Below are 20,222 nucleotides of genomic sequence, written 5' to 3' on the forward strand. Positions count from 1 at the left end.
TTTTGTACTTTTAAAGACACGCTGCATAGGCGTTTGGGCACAGTGTGGGAGACTGCATGTATGCGTGCTTGCTGCAGGCATTGTCTGTGGTAATATCAGAGAAATCAATGGTAAACACCTGCCCATAAACTAAAAAAAACAGCTTACACTCTGGTCTTACACTCATTTGTAAGACCAGCCCTTCGGGCACCGCCAGACTACACTGACCAGTGGCGTAACATAGACGGGCTGCTTGAGCCGGTCATTCCAGTCTGACCCTGATCTCTGTTTACCAGCCTTCTTTCCTCCCACCTCCTCTTCACTGCGTCTTTAGCCGTCGCCCTCCGGCTGCGTCAGACTTGAAAGCAGAATAGGTCAAAAGACCAGTAGCTCACTGTGCATATGGGGGGCAGGGTGACAGATGAGCCAGTCTTTCTTCATTCCGCCCTGATCCCACTCATGTTCCTTCTTTGACACTGCTCCGTCCCTTCACGCCCTTGCTTTAGCTGTTGCTCTCCATCTGTGCTGCATAACTGGATTGGGCAAAAGATGTTTTCAGTTACATGGGCAAGCTTGTCTATTCTCTTTCCAACCTGACCCAGATTACCTCTCCGTTCCTTCACAACCCCTCCTTCCATTCTCCTGCATCTCTAGGCCGCGCCCTCCTCAATAATGACAGACCAGATGAGCTCGTCTTACTTTCCTGCCCATCTCCCAATCAGCTCTTCTTTCCTCAGTACCTCTTTTCTTTTCCCCTTTTGCCTCAGACCCCTTTGTCGTAGTCTCCGCAATTTTGCACTATAAAGCTGATCATAAAAAAAGCATTAGCAATGCAATAGGTCTCGCATTTACGCAAGTTTGAGCTATTGGCATTGCAAATAACAATGCCTTTTATTTTTGTTTTCATTATAAAAACATAAATAAAAGGCATTGTCATTTAAATGCCAATAGCTTAAACTGGCGTAAATGCGAGACCTATTGCATTGCAAATGCTTGTTTTCAAATGTATTTTACATTGGCCGTTTACTGTGATAAGAGCCTTTTTCTGCATTCTCAGTGCCCCCTGAATAATGTATGTGTTTTAATGAATTAGAGGGAACGTTGTGTTCTTATAATATTCAAATACCCTGGTTCCAAGGAATTCCGGTTTGCCTTCTGGTCTTTTCGCATGCACAGTTCTGATGGGAAAGAGATCTAGACATGAGGGATTAGGGGGCACTCTAGTTAACAACACTGGAAAGGCCAGAGGTTACTGTGCCATAAACTCTGTGGATAAGGTCAATTACCACCGGTGTTCCAGAGATAAACTACTACTGCACTCCAACCAAAATGGCCAATTATTCCCTCTTTTAGAACTTGGCTTTCTCAGTTTAGCAAGGATGAGTAGCCAAGACTTGCTAAGCGAGGTAGCAGGGTTTAGAAAAACAATGCTGTGTAGCACAATAGTAACAGTTAATATACTGGATTTACAATTCAATTAACAAAAAAAAAAACAATAATCCTAGAACCTCGGGCATGCTTTCAGTCAAATTAGTTAATTTCAGAAGCACCTAGGTCTTATCTATAAAAAATGAAATTTGAGGTATGTTGGGTCATGGGATTACTTTAGTGCAACTGCCTGTGGCACCAAGGATGCTCACGATTCAAAGTAGGCACCTATAAAACAGGTTCACCCCCTGCTGACACTGAACACAAAATCTCTTGGTTTCACCCTAGGCACCAATCTCACCTTCATGCAAGACATGCCAAGACAGAATTTTGCCAACTGTCATTCTTAAAAGAAAGTTAAACCTCATCTTCTGGGAATCGATGTCAGTACAACAGCCAAAGCCTTAGTCCCACTGCACTTTGATGAAGGCAAAGTCCTGCCTTGCAGTCTATCCAAAATCAAACTGGCGCAAAAGAAAAGCAGTGTCAATGTGGAAGCCTGGTTCATTAAAGACCTGAAGAATTTCAAGCATATTACTTCAACCCTGGTAGAACTTGTAAGAAAGTGGCTCTATATATACTGGACCAAAGTAAGGTACAGTGTGTATAGAGTCCCCAGTCTCCAGAGGTATGGCAGAGGTTAAAGTTAGATATAACCTGACTCTCTAAAGTGGTGGCTTGGTCGAGCAGTAAGGCTGTATCAGAGGACAGTGTAAAGCATTTGTTGTGCACACTCAGTCAGCAAATGGTCTCACACACTCAAGAACTGAACTCTAGGCCAATTGTTTTGTATCAAAAGATATAGTTGTTTTATTTTAGAACCAACAAGGTATCAAAATATACTTTTCTCAATATGAGTGACTTTAGGTAATTACTTTGCAAATAGGCAATAGACTTTGTAAGTACAATAGCTACAGTGGTTGCAATAGGCAACACAATTTCAAACACAATATAACATTGAGCTCAATGGGTTTTGCTACATAAATGCAATTAATTACTTTATGGATTACTTTTGTAACTTCAGGACTGGATCCTAGATTCAGTCCCGGGACATGTGCTGTAAACAGTAAAGTAAAAGCGTTTTGGTTACAGTAGTGATTTTTAAAGATTATAAATTTATTTTCAAAGTTGACAAACTTTTCAGTGAAAACCAAGCAATGTTATCCTATAGGAGGATATTCAAGTCACTGGTAAGTACAGTTATAATTACTTTTTCGGTTCAGTACTGGGCTAAAAGGTACAGTACTGGCTTCTCTCCTGATCACAGGTGAGTAATTCGGAATTCATTATTCGGCTGATTTTAGATGAATATTTCAAAGTTTCAAAACTCCACCTTTAGAAGAATTTCCAAGTGAAGCCAGTCAATGTTAACCTATGGAAGGAAAATGAGTTATCGGCTTTTAGGTAATTACTCGACTGGTAGAGTTAAGGTTCTGGGCATAGACTCAGGGGTCTCCCAGAGTCGGAAAGGTACAGTAGTTACACCCTCAGCGGCACAGGGGCAGCCGGGTGCAGAGAGAGTAGGCCCAATGCAATCCTATGGAGGGTAGGGGGCCTTCGGTTGGTGGCTGCAAACTAGCAGACCATGCGGCTGTGGGAGCTGAGCTCCTGGTGACTTACTCAGGGCAAGTGGGGAAGTAAAGTAGTGTAGTAGTTGCATTTCCAGCGGCACTCGGGCAGCTGGGAGCAGGGTGCTTTTGAGCAGCCGGACACTCAATGTTATCCAACAGGAAAGTTACAAAGTGAACAAAGGCTGCAGACTCAGGGACGGAGATTCTTCAGGTGCGACCATCACTTCGAGAGGTAAGTTGGGATCTTGGAGAAGAGGTAGGTACCCCAAAGGAAGGCACAGGGAGATGCAGGGTGCCGGGGTGTCTTTTGGTGGACCTCAGCTGGTCGTGGTTGGAGGGGTCCCTGGTTCTGAGGCTGCAGGCGTCGTCTGGTTCGTCGAGGAGGGTCTTTGGGCACTGGACTCCGGCTCACAGTCGCCGGGGGGACGTCCTCGTGGTCTTGGGTCTCTCTGGCACAGGCCGGCTTGGCGGGTGCAGAGTGGGCTGGATTTGTGGTTCCTGGCTGGCACCAGGTGTATTGCTGTTTGAGCAGAACCACTGCTCGTGGGAGTCCCAGTCTTTTGGAAGGTTCAAGGCATCCTCCCCATACTCAAGATGGCCGGAGCCCGGAGTTGTGCTTCACCTAGCCTCTCCCACCTGAGGAGTGGAGTTGGCATAAGCTGGCACACCCCCTTTCCTCACTTAGGGTTTACCGCCGTTCTTCCCACCAGAGTAGGGGGCAGAACCGGTGGGGGGCAGTTGCTGAGTACAGCAAGTGGCCTGGAGAAGCTCAGAAAGGCGGCATGCCTTTGAAACTTCCCCTGCTCATCCTGGGGGAGGAGGCTTGGCACCTCGTCCCAGGATGTGCATTGTTTCAGGCGTCCAAGAGCAGCAGGCTTTCGACCCAGGGGTCCAGAAACATGTCTGGTGGTGGCAGCCTCGTTAGCCATGCAGTCAGGACACTGGGAGCTGGTTAGGTTTCAGGGGGAATCTCTAAGATGCCCTCTGTCGTGCATTTTACATTAAATCCCACACTGGCATCAGTGTGGGTTTAATGTGCTGAGAAGTTTGATATCAAACTTCTCAGTCTTCAGTGAAGCCATCATGGTGCTGTGGAGTTCGTAATGACTATCTCCCAGCATCATATACTCTTAATGGCATCACTGCACTTACAGTGCCCAGGAATGGCCGTGGGTGCTGTAGGGCCACAGGGCTCATGCACCTGTGCCCACACCACTGGCATAGGGCACCCAGCGAGAGGGGTGATTGATGGATGCCAGGGCAGTGAGCTTGTGGGCATGGCACACAGGGATGTGTGCCATGTCGACTCTTTGTTTAGTTCTGCACCTAGACACCCAGCCTGCAAAGGCAGTATGTGGGTGTCATGGCACAGGGCCCCATAAGGGTGGCACAATAAGTGCTGCAGTCCTTAGGGGTCTCTCTGGTCACCATGCCCTGGGTACCATTTACTAGGGGCCGACAGGTGGCCAGAGATGCAATTGGGTTTTAGTTTCAACACCGTTTTAGGGAAGGAACACAGGCCCTGGGCACCTGGTTGGCAGGAACACAGTACACACACAGTCAAAGCACATCAGCAATTCAGCAAAAAGTGGGGGCATACCTATGCAAGAAAGATGGCACTTTCTCACACAACTACAATGGCTTCTCCTTCCAAATCAACTACAGCATAAGCTGCATCACAGACAAAGACACCAGGACTAACACACCTTCATACACTGCAACAAAATTAATGACCTCAGGTGAACACTGCCACACCAGAAGCCAGAACACGGATTTCTACACTATCAACAAACAAGTTGCTTACATTCAGTAACGCCCTTTCTGGTAGAGACTCTATATAACAGTCGAGTCCTCACCATTTGAATATTCCCAAGGTATGAATCTTTGAGAATTAACCTCTTTATACTGATAGATCGCTCTGTGTGGCTCCACACTATGCCATTCCACTCTGGAAATTATGTGTGGGCCTAAGTAGGCGCCACTCCAGCGCGCTGACGTCAGTTGCTTTTAAGGCTGTCCATGACTCCAGACACTGAGACCCAAAAGCAAATTGGCTTTGATCAGTGTGAAAATTCGTAGACTTTGGATCTTTTTATTTAATTCACAAAATGGGGAGGACGGGAGGGTCAGCGAGAAATCTGCGGCTAAACATCTTCACCAGAAAGAGTTCTTCTGACAAACACTTCTAACCACAGTTTCCTCACGTTTTGAGCAGATATCAGAGCACTACCTTTACGAAATGGGTCTGTGAATTGACTCAAACCAAGAAGTTTTGTAGGACCAAGCAGACGAAATGCCTTTCTCAGCAGATCTGGCAGTCCGAATAGCAGTGCTTCGTAAACGTATGGCGCAAAGCCCACACAGCCACCTGGCAGATGTCAAAGACAGGAATTCAAGAGTGCCAATGCAGTGGTATCAGCTTTGGCCCTGGTGGAATGGGCTCGCAGACCTTCTTGAGGCTGTTGTTTGGCTAAAGCGTAGAACAGCTTGAGGCAGAGTATGATCCAATGGGAAGAGGTCCTATTCTGCAAGGCCTTGCCTTTTTTCACCCTGGCAGACTACACACAGAGCTGATCGTACATCTGGTGTTCCTAGGTACAATCATTGTATACGCTCAGCTGTCTATTGGGGTCCAAGCTATGGAGCCTCTCTTCTTCCTTACAGGGGTAAGGAAGAGCATAGAATGCCAGCAGGGTGATGGTTTGACCAACGTGAAATGGAGTCACAACTTTTGGTAAGAAGGATGCATGTGTCCTCAGAAAGAGCTTGCCTGGGAAGAAGGTGATACATGGCAGGTCATCACAGAGAACTCGGAGCTCACTAACTTGCCACACTGAAGTGATGAGGAACACGGTGTGGATGGTGAAGAGCTGTAAGCATCAGCTGTGAAGTAGTTCAAAGAGTTGCACATCAAATTTGGAAGAACCAACTAAAGGTCCCACTGAGGCATGACGAAAGGAGAGGAAGGATGTCTGAACTGGGGTGGTGGAGTGAGCTAAAGAATGGTGATGGATTAAACCCAGATCAGTTGACTGGGGGTGAGTGTTTGATTTGCTCAAATGCTCCGTCCATCATCCCCTTTGGTATCGAAAGGAGAGGAAGGAAACAGGTGATGGAGACCTTTAAAAAAAAAAACGGATCACAACCAGTTACTTAAATAATGAGAGCTGGTGTGGCAACCATAAAAAGACAGAATCGAAAGGTGTCCCTTAATTGTGCCCAAAGCAAAGCCCAAATCTCTAAATAAACAATAGAACGTCATATAGCTTGGACTGGAGGGGTAATCTGGTGTGTGTCACACAAAACCATACATTTGACCCCACTACAGGAGTATAGTTTTTGTCAAGGGCCGCTTGGCCACCAAAATGACATGACACACCTCTGGAGGAAGTTCAAAGGAGTTCAGATGACACTGATCAATCTCCATGCATGAAGGTGGAGGTTGCCCTCTTGTTGAGACCGCAGGACCTACCTGAGGGGCAACCTGATCGGAGGACAGACGCTCAAGCTCAGGAGTCTGGATACCACACTCTCTGTCCCCAATCAGGGAACACTTGAATGGCTGTGCCCAGTCATTCCTGGTCTTCTTCAGAACTCTGGGCAGAAGTGATAGTGGCAGGAAGGCATACAGGAGTACAGAGTTCCAATCTGGGCAGAATGAATCCCCATGCGAGAGGTGCCTTGACAACTCCAACATGTAGAATTTCAGATATTGTGCGTTCTCAACGGTGGTGAATAGAGCAAGCCAAGGATCGCCCCTTTCGCGAAAGAGACCGTGCACCACCTCGGGGTATAAATGCCACTAGTGATCCACTAGGCGTTGATGGATGAGCTTGTTCGCCGTGGCATTCAAAGATCCTGAAAGGTGGCTCACCACCAGGAAGATTCCTTCACAGTCCAGCCATTTCCAGAGGTGTAGTGCCTCCTGGCACAGTGTGCAGGACCCCACACCATACTGCTTGTTGCGATACCACATGGCAGTGGTGTGGTCTATAAGCACCTGCATCAGTCCTCCTTTTGATGGATGGGCCGAAGGCTTTTAATGCAAAACAGATGGCCCTCGGCTCCAGGAGGTTGTTATGGAGCCGGGCCTCTGTCGGAAACCAAGGCCTCTGATCTTCACCTCTCCCAGGTGGACACCACAATCCAAATGGGATGCATCAGTCACCACTGTCAGATCTGGGTGGGGCAGGTAGAGGGATCGGCCACTGACCCATTTGCGGTTCAGTAAAAACCACTGCCGATCTTTCACAGTCTTCTCCAAGATCTGGGCATGGTCAGAAAGGTCCCTTTGATGTAGGGCACACTGAGACTTCAGATTCCACACAGCAGCTCGCCATATTTTTAACATTCCACATATCAGTTGCCTCCTAGGCATTACAGGTACTCCACTGGCTGCCAATACAGAGTAGAATCACTTTTAATGTTATTTGCATTACCTATCGGGCCTTACACAACTCTGGCCCACAATTTTTAGACAAAAGTTCATCTGGTACAGTCATGCACGAACATTGAGATCAGTGGACAACAGACTTATAGTAGTGCCAACCTTTAAGAGAGCATGCTTGGGAGGAACCGGTTTTGTGAGTAGCACCTCAAAGATATAGAACTCCCTCCTTCTGTACCTTAAGACATACCCCAATCTTCTTCATTTCAGAAAATCTTTGAAAACCTGGCTTTTTAATCAATAAACATAAGATAGTTGTGCTTAATTTTCAACCATCTTGTGCTACTTTTTACCCGGACAGCGCCAAGACACCTACGGGTATTCAAGAGCTCTGCAAACCATAATAACATAACCTAACATAGATGAGCTGAGAAAGTGTACCACGCCAAACTGGTCTCGACATTACTAAATAGGGCCCCATTTTGGTTTCTAATAAAAAGAGTATATTTTGATTCGCTGGAAGCTTCAGAATAGCAGCAGTTACAATGGTTGAATCACAAATCTTGTGGAGGTCATTCGCAGTGAAATGAACATGCTCTATAAGGGGTGTCTCCCTGGCATGAGTGCTTAAAATTCTAACATGAACGAAAGAGGAGAAGCGTGGCTCAGTGGTTAGAGGCGGCAGACCCGGCAGCTGAGATCGGCCGTGGACCAGGGTTCGATTTCCCGCCTCGGCGGGTCTCGGGCTCAAAAATTCCACGGACTCGACAATTCTCGCTCCGGTGCCCACTCAACTCACGGGGTCACACTCTGCGACTCTGGGCAATAGCTTGCTTAGTCTCCACTACGGCCCCTCGCGGCGGGATGCCTGGCTTTCACCTTGTGGATACCCTGCCGGGGTACCTCACAGGGGAATACCAGGACGGGTTCCCTAAGCAAGCGCTTAGATACCGGGTCGGTGATTTGCGCTATATAAATACATGTACATTTACAAAGGGCATATTCTTGCCATATTAAGAGTTGCACAGCCTTCAATGCAGAAGGTGGAGTTGCTTGGCCTCTTCAGTTGGTATAACATGTGAATATAAGATTGTCTTCAAGAAAAGTAAAACCATAGCAATTCTTTAGGAAGCATGGAGAGCTGTCACAGCTATACTTTTAAAAAGAGAAGACTAAAAAACAGATTTCTTGGTTAATATAGGAATAATGCATTTTAAAAATGGCTATTTGGGGAGTGGCTTTAGGCCGAAGGAAAATGGCCGCTTAGTCCCGGAGCTCCAGAGTCGTTTCAGCCCATAAATTGAAATCTGCACATTAATCCGCATTACCGAGGTCCACTGAGGGGCTCCCCTGGCATCGGAGCGTGAGCGGCATCCATCGGTGCGGTTCCGGTTCTCCGCGGACTGCTACGCCCGCTGTGGCCGCCACCTAGCTGCCAGCGGCCTTCCGGGGCCTACAGGACCGGGGACTCTGTTGCTCTCTGCAACCGGGGACGGGGGCGCGGTGCACGGGGGCACGCAGATCAGCATAGCCAAGCCCTGGGCCACACGGTCATCGGCTCCGGCCCCCCCCACCCCCCCCCGCCGTGCCTTCTGCGGTGACATCTCTGGCCCTGTGAGAGGGGGTCTTGGGGCTGTTTCAACCCCCCCTAAATGCCACTTCGTCCTTGGCTGTTTGTACTGCTCGGCACTGCTGAGGCCTGGAGCGCTCTGCGGGGGACGGGGTCGGGTGAGTGTGGGAGGCGCCCTGGACTGCCCGCGTCCTCCTGGCATCCCCCCCACCTCCGTACTTGGTGACTTTCTCGATCCGGCCCGTTGGGGGTCGCAATCCTGCTCCGTGGTGTTGGGCTGTCTCTCTGCCCCTGGGCTGTTGGCGGCCTCCCGTGCGGAACTTCAGCATCCCCTGTGCCGCAGGCCTTCAGATCCTGACCTGGTGCTTTGGTGGGCCCCTGCCTGAGCGGTTGAGACTCCTTGCCCTACCTGACACTCCAGTCGTGAGTGGCGGCCCTCGCTGGGTGTGATTTCCCACCTGCGTGGATCTGGACTGGGTCGGCTTCCTGGTGGTCAGTGGCCGCCTCCACGGCACCCGCGGGGTACTGCCCTGGGCGTTGGGCCTACCTCTTTCCCTCCACTTTCTCCGGCTCGCGGAGGCGGGCCCCTCCCTGGCATTCCCCCCCTCTGAAGACTAGGGGTCTGTGGCACAGGAAACAACATAACCTGGACGGAGGCTTGGTTGTCCCCCTGGTGGATACTCCCTGTTTGTGACTCCGATGTATCCTTCGACCTGCGCCGAGATGGCGGGCAGGGGGCCCAGGAACCACACCGTCCAGGGTAAGCTAGACAAGTATGCCTACGATAAAGGACCTAACACTACGCCGCCACGGGGTAAACCGCAGGAGAACGATGGAGGGAAGAAGATCACGCTGGAGGACGTCATGGGGGCACTGGCGAACGTCCAGGCAACGGTTGGCACGATTTCGACGGACGTCTCCTTGCTGAGAGCGGACCTCCACAAAATGGCGGATAGGGTGAGAGGTGGAGATAGTGTCCTGGCCAGAGATTTTGACACTTCGGACTTGCAAATGTCAGTGGCCCGTCTTGAAAAGGACAACAGAATGCTGATGGAGAAGCTGGACGACCAGGAGGGGCGCGCAAGACAGAACAACGTACGGATCATAGGTATTCCAGAGACGGAGGGGACTCAGGCTATGGATCTATATATTGAGGAGCTGATTAAAACCAGGCTACAGCCGAAGGGCCTTTCCCACTTCTTCTCCGTTGAGCGTGCCCACCGGGTCCCTGGGGGAAAGCCGAAGCCCGGGGCCCCACCCGAGACCTGTCCTGGCCCGTCTCTTTAACTTCAGGGACCGAGATTCTATTCTTCAGGCGGCGAGAATCTCTCCGCCTGTCCGGGTTCAGAACTCTTCCATCTCCTTCTTCCCGGAATATACAGCGGCTGTCTCGAGGAGGCGTCGGGACTTCTTCGAGGTTAAGAAGCTGCTCCGGGCGCAGGAGGTGCCCTTATTCCATGCTTTTCCCTGCCAAACTGAGGGTAGTGGCTGATGGACAGACTTGGTTTTTTGATACACCAGTGGCAGCGCAGGAGTGGCTAGAGTGATGGCGCCCTGTGAACAGAAAGGAGCAGAGGCCTAGGCCGCATCGCCGCCGAGAGTGAGAAGGCTCGCCAGATAATCCGGGCCCTGGTGGCCAAGAGACCCAACAAGAATTTGCCCCGGAGGAGGAATCAACACGACTATACTGTGGCTACTCCTTTACATTGAAGGTGGCAACGTGCACATTGGCGCTCTGGATGCCTTGTTGTTCTGGACTGGGGGAGCCTGAGGGACTCCGGACAGGCTGACGACTCGTAGGACTCTTTCCCCTGATCGCAAGTATTGCAACTATGGGTGGGAAGGAGCGCTCTGCTTTGTTGGGGTGGCGGGCAGTTTTAGGTTCGCTGAGCAGGGAGGCAGGGAGGGGGGATGGTTTTCTGGGTGGGAAGGGTATGGTTGCAACTGATTCTGTTATCCCTATTGTATTGCTAGGGGTTCTTCTTTGGTTTGTTGACCTTCCTCTTTATGGGACAGCTTTATATTACACTATGTCGGCTTTGCGGGACACTTGCAGTACTAGATGTTTGACACGCCTCCCCACGGATAATGGCTGAGACTAATTCGCAGGAGTTGCTAGCTCCTCTCCCGGCCCTCACTCTGCTTACCTGGAATGTGCGTGGGTTGGGGGATAAGGTGAAGAGGGGTCTAGTGCTGCAGTATCTGAAACGATGTGGCCCCGCAGTGGTATTCTTGCAGGAAACACACCTGGTAGGGTCAGCAGTCCGAGCAATGGATAGGTGGGGTTACAAAATGGTGGCCCATGCTGATTTCTCCTCAGGTTCAAGGGGCACTGGGATCCTTATAAAGAAAAACTTTACCCTGTTGGTGCACCAAACACGAGTAGAAAACCAGGGCCACTTCGCAGCGTTAACCTGTCAATGGGAGGGACGAATGTTCAATCTGGCCTCTGTGTATGTACCCCCGGCACTCCAAGCACACGCTCACTCAGCTCTCACAGCATTTCTCCTTGCGCTGCCTGCTGCGGCGCTTCTGATGGGGGGGCGACTTTAATGATATCATTGATGGCACCCTAGACAGATTCCCTATTAGGACGGAGCTGCAGGGTGGGCGATGTCTTCTTGGTCTATTGGACGCCCTTGGTCTTAGTTGGAGATTCAAGCACCCGGTTGAGACCCGCTTCACTTACTACTCTTCAGTACACACCTGTCACACACGTATCGACTATTTTCTATTGTCTGCAGACGCCTTAGCAGGTGTGGAGGAGGTCCCTATACGTCCAAGGGGTATCTCAGACCACTCCCCAATTCTTTTAAAATACTCCCTTCGCCAAACGGGTAGAAGGCGAATGTTTTCGATACATGTCGGATTCCTGCAGGTGGTCCCTGTCATGACGGCGCTCACACGCACTACTAAGCAGTACTTTCAAGAAAATCAAGGTTTGGTGGACTCCCCTAGTACGCTCTGGGAGGCTTATAAGACGGTCCTCCGGGGGCAAGCGATGGCCTCGATCACAGGGCATAAGAGGGAGCAACGAGCGTCGTTAGACGGCCTTGAGACGGAATTATCTCTGGCTATTGTGCATCAGGAGGCCCACCCGTCTCTGGGAGCTACCCGCAAGGTCCGGCTCAAACAGGCCGAGGTCCTGTCCCTGCAGAGGGAAATGGTACACGCTAGGATCCAAACCACTCGACATAGGATATACGAGCTGGGAGATAAGGCGGGGAAGATGCTGGCCTGGCTAGACAGGAAGGACAGGGCGTCCAAAGTCATTGCACAATTGATGTCCCCCGCTGGCCCCATTGGTATCTGATCCTGATGGTATAGTCAATATACTGGCTGACCATTATGAGCGGATCTACGCCCCCCAGACGTCCTCTACGGTCGCGGAGGCATACGACTACATTAAAGATCTCACGATACCCAAGCTCTCCTCGGAGGCGGCGCTGCTTCTAGAGGCAGATATTACGGCGGAGGAGGTGCAGGCCGCTACCTACGCACTGGCGTCCGGCAAGGCGCTAGGTCCGAACGGGCTTCCAGTTGAACTACATAAGAGAATGATACAATCGACGGCCCCCTTATTTCTGCACATGTTATCTGATAGCCTCGAGCGCGGGGAGCTGCCGAGAGATCAGCGGCTAGCAACGATTGTTGCAGTTCATAAGCCGGGCAAGCCGGTGACGGACTGCGCTTCCTATCGTCCGATATCTCTCATCAATGCTGAGCCCAAAATACTAGCCAAATTACTTGCGTTAAGGTTGACTCCCCATCTCGCGTCACTGATTAGTCCGGACCAATCTGGTTTCATGCCGCATCGGAGCACGGCCCTTAACCTCCGTCGTCTTCATGCGGTCATGGTGCGTTCGGCACTTATAGGAGAGCCGGCAGTCATCCTCTCCCTGGACGCAACTATGGCGTTCGATACAGTCGAATGGCCTTACCTATTTGCGGTGCTCCAACATATGGGGTTCGGCCCCAAGTTCTGCGCCTGGGTTCGTTTACTATATACTAGACCACTGGCGCATGTTGCTGCCAATGGGCACATTTCACGAGACTTCCCACTGGGCCGTGGCACAATGCAGGGGCGCCCGCTGTCCTCACTGCTTTTTGCGTTGCTTTTGGAGCCTCTCGCGATTTGGGTCAGATGGGAGCCCTCGATCAGGGGACTCCAATGGTCCGATGGGTGGGAGGACCGTATATCTCTATACGCCGAGGATATACTTTTATATCTCACCTCCCTCAAAAAATCTATTCTTGAATTATTAAATGTTTGTGAGAAGTTCGGTAGGGTGTCTGGTTACAAGATCAACTGGACCAAGTCCGTCCTTCATGTACTGTCTGGCCCACCTCCGACACTGCCCATGAGCTGTCCCCTGCGGGTCGCGACGGCACCATTCAAATATCTGGGTATTCTCATTACGTCGGACCCCGCTGAATTTTATGATCTGAACCTTCGACCACTACTGGACAGGTTCAAACGCGACGTCAGAGTGTGGCAGACTCTTCCCCTCACACTCCTAGGAAAGGCGGCACTGTACAAAATGATGGCGCTCCCGCGCTTTCTGTATGTGCTAGAGAATTGCCCTTTTTTGGTCCCACCGACCTACTTCAAGGCGATCGCTTCGACGGTATCCCACCTCCTTTGGGGGGCAAAGCCATGTCGAATCGCCCAGGATAAACTGACCAGAAGCTGGTACGATGGGGGGATAGCGCTCCCGAACATTGAGCTCTATAACTGGGCGGCACACCTTACGCAGATTAATTTTTGGTTACATGCCCCACAGACCGAGCCGGCGTACTTTGCTGACAGGCATTCTCTTGATGGTAGGGGTCTGCGACGCAATCTTTACTCCCGCCGCCCTCCATCGGATCTGGTGGGCCCGACTCAACACTCAGTACAGTTATGGTACAAGGCCAATAGACGTCTTAAATGCAATGACATTCTCACCCAAATGACACCGCTGTGGGACTCCTGGCAACTGGGCTTCCTTCGCAACAGCAAGGGGTTCCAGGCTTGGGACTCATTTGGCATATCAGTGGTAGGTGACCTATGGAGAAAGGGTGACGTAGTTGACTTCAGCCACCTGCAAGCGCAGTATGAGATGTCACTGACTGCGAGGTTCAGGTACCTGCAGATTGCGCACGCGTTACACTCGGTTATCCCAGTGGGCACTGTCCTGCAGGAGTTGTCCCCGCTTGAAGACAGGCTTCTGACAGACCACATGACAGATAAGGCCACCTCCTTTACTTATAAGAAACTCATTAATAATCTTCCGGACGTAATGTCAGCATTGAAACTGGACTGGGCTGGAGAGGTGGGCCCCTTTGACGACTCCGAATGGCAGGAGGCCCTCGCCTCACCACGTGTAACTGCTATCCCCTCCAGGTTAAAGCTGGTCCAACTAAAGATATTGCACCGCACATATTACACGAGAACGACCCTGTACAAGATAGGTAAGGCTACGCATAAGTTCTGTCTTCGTGGCTGTGGGGAGGAAGGAACGTTCTTTCATACTATTTGGGACTGTAGACACATGACAATGTACTGGACAGCAGTAATGCGCACTATTTCCCAAGCAATTGATATCTCCTTGTTGCCGGAGCCTCGCCGCTGTTTGTTGAGCGTGTGGGAGCCTAACGACTTGAACCATCGCCAGCTGGACTGGGTAATGTTAGGCATGATGATTGCAAAGCGCAATATTGCTATGCTGTGGGGATCAGCGGTCTCCCTGACGCTCAACAAATGGTGCAAAGATATGGAAAAAGCGATGGTAGCAGAGAGGGCTGTCTTCATCCATCGAGGTTGCCCGAAAAAGTGGGAGGGAATCTGGGGGGCCTGGAACAAATTCAGAGGTTGTATTTGTGAGCCGCCGCGTCCAGCTGGGGATGATGAGAACTCAGACTGATTAATTGCAGGAGCCACGCTAGAATGGGTTGTGATATGCTCTATCATGTTATTACTTATGTTTTTCTCCCGCAAAGCTTTGAACCGAATATGACTATTCTGTACCTGCTGACTTGTTTGTGTAATATGTGAAAAACAGAGAAGAAATTGTAAGAAGCTGTTCCTATTGTTTTGTTGAGATGAAAATAAAAATATTCAAAAAAAAATTTTTTTTTAAATGGCTATTTACAGAGCCTGATATAAAGAGAAATTATCTGCTATTTCGTATGAGTATGCTGCCATTCCCTAGAGTGGTGGCAACATGTTCTAGGAGTAAATATTCTGCACATGCAAAACACATTTCTTCCAGTGCTCTAGTGTCAAAAGGGTGCATTTGATTATACAGAGGCATTCCTCAAACCCTTTAAAACATTTTGCCACATTAAACATCACCAAACACTGTTAATTAGATCAGCCAAGGACTAGGAATAGCAATCACTGTAACAACCTCGGCCATCTACCGAAATGCAATAGCACACCTCTGGACCTCTGAAAAAGAAGTGCTGCTCTCTGAGACAAAATGACAAAAGACATGCACCGGAAGAGGCAAGCAGTCTACCATCCAGTTTCCTATGTACATTACAGTTCATCTTAAATCCACTGGAAATTAATGTTCGTATATTCTCCTTATAAAATCATACTTTCATTTTCATCCACAACAACACTAGGACAACTCCCTATCAAAATTACTGTTCAACCGACCCAGCGTTTAATACTGAAACTTCTCTTCAAATGAATCAATATTCTCTCTTCTCTACAGCTTCACATTTACTCAGTGCACTCACCACCTACCCTGCTCCAGCTTAAACAGACGAGAGTATTCATTCTCTGCTCCACAACAACAGCATGTTCTTTCTCTTTCCAACTTCTTACCTATGTTTTTATGTAGAAAGCGTATGAAAGTGGCTGCCATTACATTCCTCTCCTTGCAGCTAAGCTCCACTGGGGGTTGAAGTCCATCATCCACCACCAAGGTTTGCAGTTTGTGCACTGGATCAGGTCCATGGTAGGAAAACTAGACAACCAGAAAAACATAAAACATCTTTCAGAGCATATTTTTGTGCAAAGAGTTAAAAATAAAAGTTAAATAAAATGCAAGCAAAGGCTGTCCTATTCATACCCTCTATCAGCAGAAGAGCTTACAGTATGTTGATACATAGTCAGGCTAAACAGAGTGCCAGAGTTTACAAAACAATTTGATTAAATGAGAACAAAAACTCTTACCGACGTGCAAAATATGTCATCATTTTAACTGCTATTTAGATTTGCATCTAAATAAACAATCCTTGCATTTTGTTTAGGGCAGAGTCCTCTGCTAGACATTTAGTATTATTCACAGATTATTGCTCCCTCATCATTAAGTAGGCCCAACTGCTCAACATCACTAGACCCGTCAGGTGCCCAAATGGAGTAGTTGGTAATCCAGCTTGAGCAAAACAGTATAATATCTGGATGCGACAACAAAGAGCCATAACAGATGACACACTGCAAGCTCACATCCGTTCTCGTCTTTTTTCCGCACATGTTTAAAAGTGGAGAAGAAAAGCCGGGAATGGAGTGACACAAGCGGCACTGCAGCTTCTCTCTGGCCTGGCCTTTCAGCAAGTCGCCTCTCCAGTGGCTATCTCTCCAGGATGGGCAAACATTTCAATGTCCCTGAGGCAAAGAGGGCACCAGTAAATTAAATGACCCTGCGGAAACCGACCCCCGGCCACGGGCTGGATCGGCCGTGGTCCAGAGTTGATGGCCCCCATTCTTTAGAACCGTAAGCCCAGTATGGAGTGCTGTGCCCAGGTAGTCCTCGTACACATAGGTGTGGGTGCAGAGGCACATTCAGGCCCTCTCGCAATAGACGGAGCCCAAAATCTGTACTTAGAGCTGCTCCGCCTGCCTTTTTATCCTTTGACTGCGGAAGTTAGAGAGCACCAGATCCAACTGCAACTGGGAACATTGGGCCCCCACAAATGTCTTATGTACTGGAGAGTCCTCAGGGGACTGCAGTTTTAGGGACAGGCTCATGTTCCTCTCCCATGGAAGAGGCGAAAGCTGGGAACAACCAGAAGAGCAACCACCTGCGGTTCCTGCCCAACAGCCTAGGCAAGGGCCCTTCTGTTATTGTGTGGGAACCCTCTATCCAGTGTAGGCCCCTTTGACCCAGCGCCCTTCGGCTGGCACCTCAGACAGTGCTCCTAACTACATCTGCCCTGCTTTGCCTGCACAGTAGTCCTCCCAGAGGTGGGTGGGGCGGAGGGACTGAGGTCTAAGGCCATTCTCCTGGGGCCCAACTTGAAGTCTGCCCGGAGATCTTGTTGCTGGAGCAGCGAACAACAGCCATAAATGGCCCCCCTCACCATTACCCCAGCATAGATGATGCCCGGCTAATGGTATTTTGAGCTCAAGCTCCTCCTTTCGACGCATGCACTTGCTGAGCCTCACCGTACCAGCTCGGTCGTTGACATATGACTCAAATCGCATGCGGAAATAGGCCCACTTCAGAGGAAAGCACATTGACTATGCCAAGTGAAGTCCAGACCCAGCCTATCTCTTGTGACTACATGGAGCAATTCCTCGGGAAAATCCTCAATGAGATTGGATCCATCAAAACCAAACTCAAATCTTGCCTTCTTATGCAGGGAAAATAATGAAGTGGGAACCAGAGTGGATGACCTGGAACTGGTATGCAGAGCTGAAGCCTATCAGAAGATCAGGAACTCCTATGGCACATGGTTCCACTGCAAGCGCTAGAAGACTAGAACACAGAGCTCCAAATGAAGCAATAAAATGTTGAAAACCACAGCTGCCACATTAAGGGCGCCCTAACACCTTGGAGGCACCCCGGAAACGACAACTTTGAAATATTATGGTTAATACTGTCACCGGCAGTGCCTGTAGATTCACTATGTAAATGGGTCCATAAAATACACACAGGCCCTGTCATTAAAGGATATAAGGTTCCTACAGTTGCGATAAGAATTAAAGGCTTGTGCACTCAACCCTTCCCCCATCTTGCGGATTCTGACAGGGGTTGCCATTTTCCCTTCTTCTCTGTGCTCTAGTTGTCGAACCTCCAGCTAGCCAAGCTTCTGGCAGTGTGCAGGGCATCGACTGCAGGGTGTTTCAGTTAAGGCCTACCTGTTCACGGACGATCTGCACCCAACTTTGTCCAACCCGACAGAGACCTTATCTGTGACAGGGGACCAGACAGAGCACTACAAGTTTGTTAAAGGATTTAAGGTCGACAGACAAAAATCATACATACTGAACCTCATGGTCACATCTTCAGAAATCCCCAGACTACAGGTTTTGGCTCCTTTCGGATGGTTCACCCAATCTATCAAATTCTAGTGGCTAAATATTACAAACTGCCTAGAGGAATTGATTAAACTGCTCAAGTCACTAGGCTGGGGCATTTCAACCGTTTGGGAATTCCCCTGCTGGCACGCTACCTACATCCCAAAGGCACACCCACATGAGTGTAACCAGTCTTCAAGATTTGGGACCAAATATCCACCAAGAAGAGGGTTGCCATTCTCGAACAGTCCCCTGCTTCTAAACCCAGACTTCTCTCCAGCAGTGACCCCGTGATCCTCCTGCGAATGAGTGCTGGGTGAATGGAATGTTATGAGGAACTTATTATTGAAGGGGAAAGCTATTACATCTTTTGAACAGTGTACACTTACAACCTAACGTGGTGGCCGCTAGCAGATCCTTTCTCCCCATTTCAGAAGCTAATTCGGTCCTTTTTTAAGCTCAATGGGATTTGTCTCCAGAATGTATGAAACCCTTCAAAATTACACACCATCCAACAAACTCCCCTTCCAACTTAGATGGCAATGGGACATCGGACTTAAGAGAACTGTGAAACGAGAAAGAGTCGGGTCCATGCAACTGTCAGGACTGGAGCAGGAAGGCAGGGTTTGGCACCAAGTCCACAGTTCATGCTTTCTTCAACTCTTCTTTGTCCGACTCTTCTTCTTCAGTCAGGTGAATCAGAGTTTCTGGTGTCAGGGGGCCAGCTACATACTGAACTTAGGGGCATTAAGGGGAGTGAAGGGTAGTAGCCTATGGGCTACTGACCTTTGGGGTCACAACAACCCTATATGACCAATTCCTGTGGGAAGTGGGTATAACCCTGTCCCAGAGTCCAAATTCCACCACAAACAAACAAGATGGAGGAACCCTTCTTCTGTGTAGCACATAAGGCAGCCCACCTTAGGGGTGTGACTAGACTGGAAGTGCATAGCTAATTTCCTGCCTGGTCAGGTGCCAAATGCACCTCAGGGCAGGAGGTGGAATCTCCCAGGTCTGGGGGAAGCCGGATTTGCATATCAATGGCAGCAGGGCCTTTGAAGCCTTGGTATGCAGAATCACTAGTCACCCTGCTAGAGGAGGTCTGGACACCTTTCTCTGGAACAGGCATTGTTTCTGGCCTCAGAGAGCGGGTGCTCTCCTCTCCTGGTGGATCAGAAACTAGTCTGTGGTGGTATGATGGTCGATAATAGAGGACTAGTAGGCTTTCTGGGGGCACCTCTAAGGTGCACTCTGGGTGAATGTCATAATAAATGTTATACTGGCATCTGTACAGATTTATTAAGACAAGGTGTTTGATGACAACACCACAGGTTTCAGTAAAGCCATCATGTAGCTAGGGGGCTCGTAATGACCAGTGCCCAGTAAATATACCTAAGAAGGTTTATCTGTTCACTTGTACCATCTAGCAATTGGAGTAGACAGCACAGGAACATATCTGCTCATGGAGATATGCCCTCGCATGTAATGTAATGCATCCTGCCCTAGGGCTACACGGCTTGCAGCAGGGGTGACTTACATATTGTAGATACAGTGATTTTGGCATGGCACACAATGAGTGTGGCATGTTGTGTTTTCACTTATGGTTTGCATCATGACAGGCAGTCTGCAATGGCAGGCAGGCAGGCTGCGAGCAATTTGCATGGGGTCCCTGACGGTGGCATAATACATGCTGCAGCTCTTGGGGACCCTCTTTGGTACCCATGCCCTAGGTACCAGGGGTACTACCTACTAGGGAATTACAGGGGTGCCAAAGCGTGTGCCAATTGTGTTATAATTAGAACATTTTACCTCTTTTAGGAAAAGAACACTAGCGCCTGACCCAGAGACCCAGTCCACATCAGTTAAAAAGAATCAGTAGTAGTCGCAATAAAGGGGGTAATCATGTCAAAAAGGGAACGTTTCTACACAAAAGCTCCCCCCAAACTAAAGAGGATGAGATTAACCTTTCCCAAGAGAGTCTTCATTGTCTAAGTGGAAAAAACGGAAAAGGCCATTGGCATTGGCATGGTTAGCTCCAGGTCTATATTCCAC

The 20,222-nt window shown here is 49.3% G+C and overlaps 1 protein-coding gene across 6 annotated transcripts in view; it reads right to left on the bottom strand.

Annotated features, from left to right (window-relative positions):
• The window catches only part of AREL1 (apoptosis resistant E3 ubiquitin protein ligase 1), a 448,155-nt gene that overhangs the window by 266,468 nt on the left and 161,465 nt on the right, over window positions 1–20,222 (bottom strand). For all 6 annotated transcript variants that reach the window (XM_078659892.1, XM_078659889.1, XM_078659890.1 and 3 more), the window contains one exon: window positions 15,753–15,894. In XM_078659892.1, coding sequence (XP_078516018.1) covers window positions 15,753–15,894 — 142 coding nt within the window. The remainder of the gene's footprint in view (window positions 1–15,752; window positions 15,895–20,222) is intronic.

This window comes from Lissotriton helveticus, chromosome 9, assembly GCF_964261635.1.
Source record: "Lissotriton helveticus chromosome 9, aLisHel1.1, whole genome shotgun sequence".
Classification (NCBI taxonomy): domain Eukaryota; kingdom Metazoa; phylum Chordata; class Amphibia; order Caudata; family Salamandridae; genus Lissotriton; species Lissotriton helveticus.